The 12,286-nt window shown below is 41.5% G+C and overlaps 1 protein-coding gene across 1 annotated transcript; it reads right to left on the reverse strand.

Moving 5' to 3' along the window:
* Positions 1-1,460: 1,460 nt before the first annotated feature.
* On the reverse strand, positions 1,461-11,176 carry LOC114561457 (interferon regulatory factor 4). Its single transcript, XM_028587487.1, has 9 exons — positions 11,092-11,176; positions 10,656-10,855; positions 9,622-9,808; positions 9,079-9,155; positions 7,998-8,136; positions 7,518-7,619; positions 4,632-5,000; positions 3,604-3,716; positions 1,461-2,036 (listed from the first exon to the last, which is right to left on the reverse strand). Exons 2-9 carry the CDS (start codon positions 10,851-10,853, stop codon positions 1,875-1,877), a joined length of 1,347 nt encoding a protein of 448 aa, XP_028443288.1. The 5' UTR covers positions 10,854-10,855; positions 11,092-11,176; the 3' UTR covers positions 1,461-1,874.
* Between the last annotated feature and the right edge of the window lie 1,110 nt (positions 11,177-12,286).

Here is a 12,286-nt window from a genome sequence, read left to right on the forward strand (position 1 = left end):
TGAGCAGAAGCCAGGAAGGCTTTCTCTCCGGCGTAGCGCGGAAAGCGTGGCCAACCTCTACCCCCCCACCCCCCCTCCCCCCCGTGATGTCATCACATTTGTTTGTGATAACGAAGTGCTTGATTAACCCGCCTCATCCTGCATCTGAGCCACACTTCCTGTTCAGCACACAGTACTGATGTTACCCAAAGAGCTCGCACAGATATGAACAGAGGCCGTCACTCTTTTGCACTTATATGCCTTTTATTATTTTTTAAAACAGAAATGTGCTTCTTTTTAAGGCAAAAAAAAAAGCTCCAAACATTGACTCCTACTCTTTCTCAGATTTGATTTCTGACACATTTATAAAATATATCATGTAAGTGAAATATTTGATACAAAAGTTGAAAAAGCTTATCTAAAAACAGCTCCCTGAGAGTTTCTTACACAAACACAGCCGGGCACAAGACTTCATTCATAATTTACCAAACGGTGGTGATAGTGTCTCCTAGTAACAAAAATTGATTTAGAAGACGTGTTACAAGAGAAAATCCATACCACTCTCATGTCTGTACAGCAAATATGAAGCTAAGCTTAGCTTAGCATAACGACTGCAAACAGCTAGCCTGGCTCATTCCAGAGGTAAAATATCTGCCTCCCAGCACCTTTTAAACACATTATATATTGTTAGATTTTTGTATGAATTAAAACAGTGTGAAAATGACAGTAAGGCTTATGGCTCCTATAAAATGGTGAATCTGATGTTTTTACACTTCCGTTTTGTGTTAAATTGTGAGCTTTAGTCGTGCTGGTGGGTGGATTTTGTCAACTTTGGACAAAGCCAGGCTAGCAGTTTCCCCGTTTCCAGTCTGTTGTGCTAAGCTAACTGCACGTAGGCTCCAGCTTCATGTTTACTGTACAGCCTTGAGACTGTTATGTCTAACAATCAGTTAGTCAGTTGGCTCCAGCTTCATGTTTACTGTACAGCCTTGAGACTGGTATGTCTAACAATCACCTTAAAGTGCTCATATTGTGCTCATATTTTCAGGTTCATAATTGTATTTGGAGGTTATATCAGAATAGGTTTACATGGTTTCATTTTCAAAAAACAAAATATTTTTGTTGTACTGCACATTGCTGTAGCTCCTCTTTTCACCCTGTGTGTTGAGCTCTCTGTTTTAGCTACAGAGTGAGGCATCTCACTTCTGTACCATCTTTGTTGAGAGTCGCACATGCACAGTACCTAGGTAAGGACTACTAGCCAGTCAGAAGCAGAGTATGAGTGCGTGCCACGCTACCAGCTAGGCGAGCATTATGACGTGTGTTACAAAGTGACCACGTTTGTCTCTGAAGTAAAGGCTGGACTACAATAGAGCTGTTTGGAGCAGTTTGTGAACAGTGTTTTCTGTTGGAGATTGTTGCTAAGTCCCTTTGGGGTGGACTTTGGGCTTTTTCACTTTGTAAACTTATAACGTGCACAAAAAAACACAATAAAGGAAAGGGAAAAAGTCAAAAAGCATAATATGAGCACTTTCAGGCACTAAAATTCACCACACAGTTTTCTACAGTACAATCACCTAAGCTGTCAGTTTTCTTTGCATAGTCGGTATGAAATGGAAAAATATTCTTGTTGTCATAAAAATATAGTAAGGAGAGAATAAAATAACACTGCAACTTTTGTTCCCGCTACACACACACACACACACACACACACACACACACACACACACACACACACACACACAGCCCTACAGGGCAAACTGCATACTGTCACTAAATGTCCTTCACTTTTATGTATAATACATTGTCCTCCTGTCTCTGAGTTTTCCGGTCTCTTGGGTCAAAAGTCACTGCTGCATCTTGAAGTTTTCAACAGTCACTTGAACCTACTGAGATCACTCCTGCAGGCTGCTGCTGTGGTGGTGTGTGATGGTCCTCTGGTAGTCCTCAGAGGTGTTTATGTGCTCCGTGACCCCCGGGTGCTCGTAGCTACGGTAGTAGTGGCTGCCCATCTGCTGGGCGTAGTACTGGAGCTGCCTGGCAAACAGCGGCTCCACCTGAAACACAGGAAGGCCACGTAGGTCAGTGAAGGGCTTCCAACTGTCACTTCTATGAGCTCAGATCAGTATAAAAAAAAAATATCAAAAACTCATATTTGAAAACCTAAAAAGTAAGTTTTGAAAAAGTTACATCTGCGCCGGATGTCCCTCACTTTTTCCGTTGGTTAAGCTATCAAAAAGTTACGCACTAAAGCTTTAAAATAGCAGCTTGCTGCAAAGAAAAGCAGCGAATTATCTTAATAGAGAAACTTTTGAATGTTTGCAATTTTCACTGTTGATTGACTAATTCCTCCCAAACAGAAATCAGCAAACGTTACCACGATTTTAGACTAAACAATGGAGTGAAAATACACTTTCTATTCAGGCCGATTATCAGGCTGTAACACTTAACACTAACTGCCAAGAAAGGCTGGAGCACCATTGGTTGAACCTCCACTTTTTGGGTTTGTCAGATCTTCAGAAAGTCTGTTTAATTCTTCCAAAGGTAAAATAAGGCTGGTAATTAGACTGAATTGCTTCTTCATTTTCACTTTAAATCACTAGAAAGAAAAAAAGTTCAGATGTGGGCTGTGATCCAGAGGGCTGGAACCGAGTTAGTGCTGAATCTCTGCAAGACTCGTTCAGAAACTGAATTTAAAGTTTTGAAACACTTTGACTATGAAGAAGTTCTTACAGACTTTCAAATCCTCAAATCTCATTTTAAAAGTGCAAAATGACAAAACTAAAAGTAATCTATAGGTGCATGGAAGTGCAATGTGGAGATGTGAGTCATGGCTAATCAAACATTACTTTAATATGAGTGTTAGGCCTGTAACAGTTATTACATTAACATTATCGCGGTTTCTTTGTTTAACTGCAATTAATTGCTCACATTAGCTAAGGTCTTAAGGGGTAGGACTGTTGATGGTAATTGTTGAGTTTGTTTAGATATGCCAAATAGTAATTATATAAGTAATTATTGGTAGGACTGTTGAGCTAAAGCTATGCTAGTTGTTGGCACTTAACCCAATACACGTTCATTGCAACAAAAATGAGTCAAATATATTTTTAATAGATTATGTATTTAGGCCTGTAACAATTATTGTCTAATTGACAATTTCTTTGTCTAACCGCAATTAATTGCTAACATTAGCTAAGGCGTATAACTGGTAATTGTTGATTTTCTTTAGATTTGCCAAATTGTAATTTTATAAGTTATTATTCGTCGGACTATATTTTTTTGTTATTATTACAATTGTTAGTTGTTGGCAGTAGACCCTTTTTGAAAAGGGGGGGTACAGTCAGAAAATGTTTTAGGATAAGAGGCGTTGTTTACTTTGTGTTATTCCATTACATGGATCACATAACAGTCATATATAACCAAAAGATGTATTCGGGGATTCATTCAAAACTTTACATTTGTTTTAAAAAGTAATACATAAATAAATATTTAGAAGTTTGACCGAAAGAGACAATTATATGGTTAATCGCAATTATTTCCGAGACAATTAATTGCACGGCAACTTTTGGAGTCGTTACAGCTCTATATGAGCGCAGCAGCTGGTACTACAATATGGGCAGTCACCTGGACTGTGAGGGTCCGTCTCTGTCTCTGCGGGTCCAGACACTCGTCTCCAAAATGAAGCACGACCTGGAAGCGAGGCAGCGGCCGACCGTGGAGCCCACAGCTCTGGATCTCTGATAGTATGGAAAGAGATGAGGTCAGATCATTTTTTTTCCGCTATTAATATCTAAAACACATTTGAACAAATTCAAACGAATTCAGGAGAATTTCACTTGAAGTGACATGACATTTGGGGTGATTCAAATGGAAAGTCCTGGTCACACCATGTATGCAAATACAATTAGCTGTCAGGCTTTTTACACAGCTGGGGCTGGCTTAGCATGTGGGCGGGGATGATGTGACTGCTCCCTCATCATGAAGTACTACTTAAAAGAGTTGGTCTACCACGGTTGTTATGGTTGACACAGGGATTTGGACTTTTTTGGGGGTTTAAGTTTTGTTCTGAGATAGCTTTTGTCTTAAGTGACTTACAGTAAATGAGCTGTAGTTTTTCTCAAAGTCGGTTCAGAGAAACACAAACTTCATTTTTAAAGAATTCAAATCTGCACTGCTGACTGTTAAGTGTATCCTTAGCCCCAGTGTTTGCCTCTTAAGTACTCTTATACCATTACATAGGAGTCACAGAGTACACTTTGAATAACTCAGAAGGTTGATTAACAACACACTCCACTTTTTTGGAGGCGTTTCCAGAGCTCTCAAAGAGGAGAAAGAGGAGTTGTCCAACATGCTTTCAGTTTCAATAACTAATCGACAAACATTTATGATAATCAATTGTTCATCATTTATAAAACCAATATGCCAAACGTTTGCTGGTTCCAGCTTCTTAAAAGGTGAATATTTCCTATTTTTTGTCGTTAAATGTGAACTGAATATCTTTGGATGTGGACTGTTGAGTTGACAATGCCACTTCGGTGGCATTTGCCACCACGTTTTGATACTTCGTAGACTTATCGATCATAGACAATCAAATACAAATCTCCAGATTCAATGATTAGGAAATTAGCTGCAGCCCTTTTCTGCTGTCTCACCTGTCAGGTAGTCCTGTGTGTGGAGGAGTTTACAGGTGACCTCCCTCTCCAGTTTGTTGAGCTTGTCCCCGTACTGGGGCAGTCCTCCCTGCCAGTACACTCGGCTCTGACACAGCCGCCGAGCGTACAGTCCGTCTTGGCCCATCCACAGTAACACTCCCCTCTCCAGGCTGGACGGGGGACTCGGGGGACACTCCTCTGCCATCCTGTGGGCCGAGAGACTGTCCACAGGCAGGGGGATCACCTCGGGACCTCCGGGCGGCAGGTAGTGCTTCTCTTCTGGGGTGATGTGGCAGCCCTCCAGACTGGAGGTGGTCACCTCCCTCACAAGAGTTTCCCGGAAATACACAGACACATGCAGGCGGAAGTCTGATAGGAGGAGAAGAGGACACAGGTAGAGTTCACGTTAGTCTGGATCAACGGCGCCGGATGTCCCTCGCTTTCCGCTCTCTCTGTGTGTTGCCTTTGTCTAACTCCGTTCTCCTCAACAACACACTTCGAGCCGGCGAGCTACATGCTAAAAAATTTCAGGTTTTAAAGAAAATTTGGATCGTGAAACAAGGCAGGCCTGCTTGGTTCTTTTCGGGGCAATGATTGTAGAGATTTACAAAGAATATGTTCCTGGCATTTCCTCTCTAACTGGGACGTCTTGGGACCGATATGTGGGATTGCTGTGGACGAAGTGCACGGCAATACACTGGTAAGAGCAAATGAGGTTGAACCATGTGTCCAGCTAATTGAAATAGCTCACGTCACAGTATTGTGTGAACAGTTAACTTCATTTAACATTGTGGCGTTTTCTTTTGCTGGGCGCAAATGTTCCACCAACACGAGTTCCTTCCCCGAGACTATTTAGCAGAGTCACCGCCGCCGCGTCCGGAGCTTAGCGACGCCCAAGGCGATTGCGGTTGGTTTAAAGAAATGCACAACAACAACCCAGAGCGTTTTTTTTCTCCTATCCCAGAACGTATGTGTAGTGTAGCCAGACCTTACAGCGCTGCGGAGATACTGTAGGTCTGGCAACGCAAGACTGAGTTCCCCCTTCTCAGTGTAGTGTTGAACGGAGGGGAGCAGTGTGTTGTCTTAGTGAACTTATCTGCAACGTCACATATGTCAGACACTGATGTTTGTGCACGTTACATCCGCCAATCAGGGTCAAGACTTTAAATGAATTTGAATTGAATCACAGAGTAACCGTCAGCTACTGTATGCTTGGCTGAAAATGAATATATTTAAGATGAAGGGAATAATGGATTAATCAGCTCGCAGAAAATTACTTAACAAAAGTGTTGATAACTGTTTCAAGTTTCTCTATTTTATGTAACGACTTTAGTATCTACCAAACTAAATTATTGTGTTGCCCCATACGCCGCTGCTAAGGTTTGTAGTTCTCTGGGAGACAGGTAAACGGTGAAGTGAACAAACACATGGCGTCAGCTGGGTGGAGCCATCGTGTTAGTACTTGGACTCTCTGATCTTGATCTGTGTTGCAAGATCTGTGTCCGACTTCAAACTGTGAAATGTTAAACTTTTATTATAGTGCCACCATCACTCCACTCAGTGTTTTGAAGCACTTTCTAAAAAATATGTCATCCCTTCAAATGTCATAAAAAGTAGGTCAGCTATGTCTGAAGTATCACAAAAAAAATCTTAGATCTTAAATTGAAGCTAGCCTAGAAATGTGGACGCATCCTAGTGGCAGTAAATTTAATTTGCAGCCAGGGGGGTCTAGGCACTCACTGTTGACTTGCGAGCTGGAAAAACCAAACTCTGGTCAGGCCAATCACATCGTGTATAGAGTCGGTGGGCGGGGCTTATGGCTGCTGCTGCTGGTGAACAGCGGTCTTCTGGAAGACTTGGAGTTAAGCTTTTCTTTGAGAAAAGAACAAAGAACGGCACAGAAATCATTCTTAAAAAAGGAAGATGTGTTCGGAGTTTTGCCGACCGGATACGGCAAAAGTTTAATCTATCATCTAGCTTCGCTAACTTCTTCGTTGCTCTGCCTGGTTGTAGCGCTGTAGCGGTTGTAACCGTTTATTCCTACCCCTTGGATTGAGTCCTGTCAATGGTGAGTTCCCAGACCCAACATCTGGATGTGGGTCTGGCTGGTCAGGCTAAGCTAGTGCCTCCATCAGACTTATTGTATTTTCTTAATGTCAAAACACTGCGATCCCTCAGAGTTTCATTAAAGCTGCATTCATTCATTTCGTGTCACTAGGGGGCAGTAAATAAGTTCCGTGGCCACTAGGTAAGGGGGCAGTACATAACAAAATCTAACTGACAGATACACAGCCATTACAAGTCCCAGGCACTGGTGATGTGCAGGTATCGAAACGCCAGCCTATGTGGGTTTAAACTTCAATTATAGCGCCCTCATCAGGGCAATTATTATATTTGTTAAGCTTAGCAAAACATTGTGCAGTTGGATTAATCTTCCCAATATCATAGCAGAGTTATCCAAATCCTTTCTGCAGTTTTGCGTTAGCCGTTTTATAGATGTCTGAGTGGATGTAGGCTACAATTAGGCTACATACTGTAGATTAAAAGTTAAACAAACAGGTGTCTGTATCTTTAGCTACGTAATATATATGGTCATAAACAAAGCAGAGTCTTGTACATATAGACTTGCATGTTGCATGTTATATTTCCAGGCAGGTATTATGTAAAGATGTTTTCACTGTTTGGTCCTAATTTATGGTTTTGTTTAAAGGATTCTGAGGCCGAACAAGAGCTGCAGCCACGACGAAACCGCATCTGAAGCTCAGCTGAGGACATCACTGGACCAACAGTACCCTCCCTCCCTCCCTCCCTCCCTTCCTTCCTCCCTCCCTTCCTTCTGATTTTATAGCGTGCAGAGAGAAAAAAAGGTGAAATGGAAGTGTTTACCTGAGAGCGCCTCCGCTGATCTGATGCTGGCGTCCAGCGAGAAAGGCGAGGGCTGGCTGTCAGCAGGACCGTACGAGTAAATAGAGGCTCGGAGCTGGTATCCTGCACACACAGAGGGGCAGACAGTCTCAACACACGCATAGAAAAGGCACTGCCTAGGATGCTAATGCTTATATTTTATGATTACAATTTTTTATATCTTTTTTTTAACACAAAACATACACGTCACAACATGGACACATCACCTCCCCATCTGAGCCCCTTTGCCATCACCCCCTCCCTATACAAAATTTAAGACAAGATGAAATAATAGCCATAAAATTCTATACAATAAAATAACAACAAAATAAACAACAAACTGTAAACCAAATAAACATATTATGTATATATGTTAACGCCGTAAGCACATTGCAGACGTCTATCCCCAGTCCATGGCATCCCAGGAGCCCTCCAATGTATTCTGCATACTGAGTACCGTACCATTCTCCATGGACGGGCCCTGCCATGGCAGGCTGCGGGGGGGACAGGGACACTGAGTGTAGGGCAGCTCAGGCAGGGCGGCCGGTTCCTGACAGTAATCTCTCCAGCCACACTCTGGTGTGGGCACGTACTGTGGCATCTACAGACAGACACACAAACAATCAAGTTTACATAATAATAAAGTTAACATAATCCGACTTTACTGGACACATGCACGCTCCAGCTTCCAAATTTAAATGGTAATTATGACAATGTAACTTCTGTCATTGATTTTGTTTTGAGTCTTTGTGCTGCCATGGAAAATCCTTTTCTCAAAGAGGATTAAGGGAATAATAATGCATTTTCAAACCTATTTCATATACAGTATATTTACATTATTAGTACTTAGTTTTTGTTAGTGATTACTAGTAAAGTTAGTAGTTTGCATTCCACAATTATACACGGCATCCTTTTTTCATTATCGTTAGACTACTTTAAGACAAATAGTTGAGTTGAATAAAGGAATTTATTATTTGTCTACCAGAATTAAAACTCTGGACACTGTGTAATACTGTAAGGTGATGTACAAAAAAATATGATTTAACAGTTAAATGTATAAATATTTTACTTTTTTGGTGTCTAGTCAAGAAATTTGGATAGTGGCATCAAGCTGGAAACTCAAAGTATTTCTAAATTCCTCGTTAGGCACAAACATACATGACATACTGTCTAACAAATGAACAACACCTGTTATTGACATGGTTTTTACATGATTTGCGCCAAATAAAATGTCACATCATTGGAACTTGGACAACGCAGACAAATTGGACACTGTCCTCGTCCCGTGTGAGGATTTTGTGATAATTTCAGCATTTCCAAAAGCACTTGAAGTCAGCGTCAGTAAGACTTTGTGATGCAACTCATAAAACCTGTGACCTGGCATCTGGTGCATCCGAGGTCATTCAAGCATGCACGGTATGCTTTCTCATCCACTGTTTCTGTTAAGCATCCAACCTCTCTCTCTCTCTCTCTCTCTCTCTCTCTCTCTCTCTCTCTCTCTCTCTCTCTCAAGCACACTCATTTCCGTGTGTATGCAAATCACCTGAGTCTGCAGTGCAGGATATGGGGAGTGCACTTGATAGCTCATTGGACTCAGAGGACTGTCGTCCTGTCGGGGTCCTAAACGCAAGACAGAAGGAAGAAAAAACAATCTTAACACGTACAGAAGTCTGCACAGAAAAAGTCCACAGCTGTTGACATCAAGCAGCATGACCTTCTCTAGTGGTTTGGCTTTGTGACTCTTCAAAAGTGTATTACTGCACTGAGGAGTCAGTGACCTTTATCAGTCATGGCAGAAAATTTCCAACTTTGTGTCATTATAACCCGTTTAGCATAACAACATCTAACAACCATAATACCTTAAACACACAAATTTCAACCTATGTCGGATTGCAGGGACCCAGGTTCCATTCAGCCTAAGATTATTTGTAGATGGGTCAATCCTAAACGGAATAGGTAAGCACATAAGAAGCTGGGTCCAGACTAGTTTAATGATAGCCAGACAGATTCTTTTGAGAGGATGGAAGAATGAAGTGGGGGCCGTCAATTCAAGAGTGATATGTGTGATATATGATTTGGGACTGACTTTTCTTGGCGCCCTCAGGGATGACGCGGTACACTTTGTACGGGTCTGAGATGTCCAGTTGGCTCCTCTCCACCAGCTCCTCGAAGTCATTGCTCTTGTTGAGGGCGCAGCGGAGGCGAGTCTTCCAGGTCGGCGGGTCCGCCTTGTCGATCCCCTCCCGAAACTTGCCTTTAAACAGCGCCCAGGCCTGCAGACCAACAACCGGAAAAACTTCAAAAAAAAACTTTACCAAAGTTTAGCCTGAGAGGATGAGACAAGTAGGCTACCACACTGTCTCCAGCATGTGGGGAAAGTGAATAGAGAGCTAAAACAATTAGGATATGTCGATTAACTGATTGGTACATCAACAGAAAATGAATCAGCAACAATGCTCAACTTCTTAAATGTTTTTGATATGTCCTGTTTTTCATTCCTAACAGTAAATTGATTAGATTTAGATTTAGATTTATTGTTCAGACACAACAAGCATTTTAAAGAAGTCCCATTTGTCCCTGGAAACCTGTGTCGAACACTTGTTTTCAACTATTTTCTGACATTTATTAGACCAAATAACAATCAACAAAGTAGTCAGCAGACTAATCGATCATGAACAGAATCGATGCAGCCCTTTTTTATATTTATTGCACATTTCATACACAAAGGCGTGCTTTACATTAAATATTAAAAACATGAAATGTGCAAGACAAACTGGTTAATGTTCCTTTGATTACCCTAAGTGATTAAGCCTCAAATACTTTGTGAAAAGCACCATTAGGTACGATTAAAAAATCTACTGTAGCCTAAGAGAGAAATGAGAGAAATAATCAGTCTCCCTTTATATCACTTTGAACGATGGGTTTTGTCAGTTTGTATCTTAGACTGTATGCTATATATATATATATATATATATATATATATATATATATATATATATATATATATATATATATATATATATATATATAAAAAGTTTGCACACCAGTTTTTCTACTTTTATTCTGAAAGTCATTTTTCATTCTGCCTGGATTAAACAGCGGAGGGTGCGAGTCTCTTACCTTGAAAAGCGCGGCATCCTCATCGCGGTTGTAGTCCTGTTTCCCGGCGTGTTTCCACGGTATCCTGAAGATGTTCTTCTCGTCGTTCTCCCACACCAGCCCGGGATATTTGCCGGAGTCCACCTGCTCGATTAGCCACTGGCGCAGCTTCCCGTTCCCGCTGCTCCCGGAGCCTCCGTAATCCACCTCTGCGTTCATCTCTGTCCAAACACACACGCACACCACAACTCCACTTAGCCCCTGTATCAGTGCGCCGTAGTGTGCTGCTGATTATGTGTTTTGAAAGTAGTGCAAGTTTAGCAGAGAGAGGGATGAGTCTATCCACGTTCAGTATAGGGCTAAAACTCGCTAACCCCGCAGCACCCACGCAGGCTAACGTGGCTTTTAATGTGCTCTAGTTTTTTAGTGTGCTAATGGCGTGCTGAGCTGCTCTTACCTGTGAAACTCGAAACCCGTCAAGTTTTGAAATCAATCAGTCTCAGAAAGCCCTCATCATTACGGCGGGCCCGCTTAAATCCTCCAGAGCCTATAGCGAGCAGCGGGAGGGCGGAGACACGGAGCCGGGGATGCTGAGGAGGACGCACCTGCTGCCGCTCTCTCTCTCTCTCTCTCTCTCTCTCTCTCTCTCTCTCTCTCTCTCTCTCTCTCTCTCTCTCTCTCTCTCTCTCTCTATCTCTCTCTCTCTCCTGCGAAGCTTATCAGCGCGCACAGCGGCCGGTCTCCAGTAACACACACCGGGGGAAACCCTGCCGGCGTCAGTCTAAAGTGTCACAAACACCCGCACACGTGGAAACTCATATAGGACGGAGACGAAAACAATTCTTTGAAATGATAAAGCTTTACGATAGATCGGTCCTGCAGCAGAAGTGATGCGCATAAAAAAACTTGAGCTTGTTGCCGTTGGAATATTATAAAAAAAAACTGCAATGATACCGCAGACAATTAGACAACAACAGTCTACCGGCTGGGATTATTATAAACGGTGTGTCATATAGGCTACCGTATTATATAGCCTCGGCTACAAATACCAAATAGCCTACGTTATTGGGTGAGCACAATGTCTACAGTCCATCAAGGTGTCTTAGAAATAGCAGTAAAGGTTCCATACAAAATACAAAACAATTAAAAACCCTCACTGTAGGCTAACGCTCTAAATCAGCTCTACATTTACATGTATTACTTTACTTACAATATGAAATATAAAAATATTCAAATCCTGCATTTAAATAGTCTACTTTAAAAGTAACCGTACAATTAGACAGAACTAAGTCTCAAAATTAAAAGTATTCATTCTGCTGAATTGGCTCCTGTCAGTGTTGTCATAAAGGATGTAATATGATATGCTACATCATTTGATTATCATTACTGATATTAAATTAGAAACATGGTCGAGGTGGAGCTGTTTTAACTATTTCATACACTGTCGGGTAGTTTAATCAATAATGTAGCCTGCAATGCATCACATTTTATAAAAAATCAGCTTATGTTTTACATAAAATCTTAATCTGTAAAGTAATTGGTCACTATAGCAGATAAGTCAAGTGTACAATACAACACACAAAATTTCCCTCTGAAAAGTAGTGAAATATCCTATAAAATAGTAGTTCTAGAGAGAGATTCCTAACTCCAAA

The sequence above is a fragment of the Perca flavescens genome, chromosome 9 (genome assembly GCF_004354835.1).
Source record: "Perca flavescens isolate YP-PL-M2 chromosome 9, PFLA_1.0, whole genome shotgun sequence".
NCBI classification, from domain to species: domain Eukaryota; kingdom Metazoa; phylum Chordata; class Actinopteri; order Perciformes; family Percidae; genus Perca; species Perca flavescens.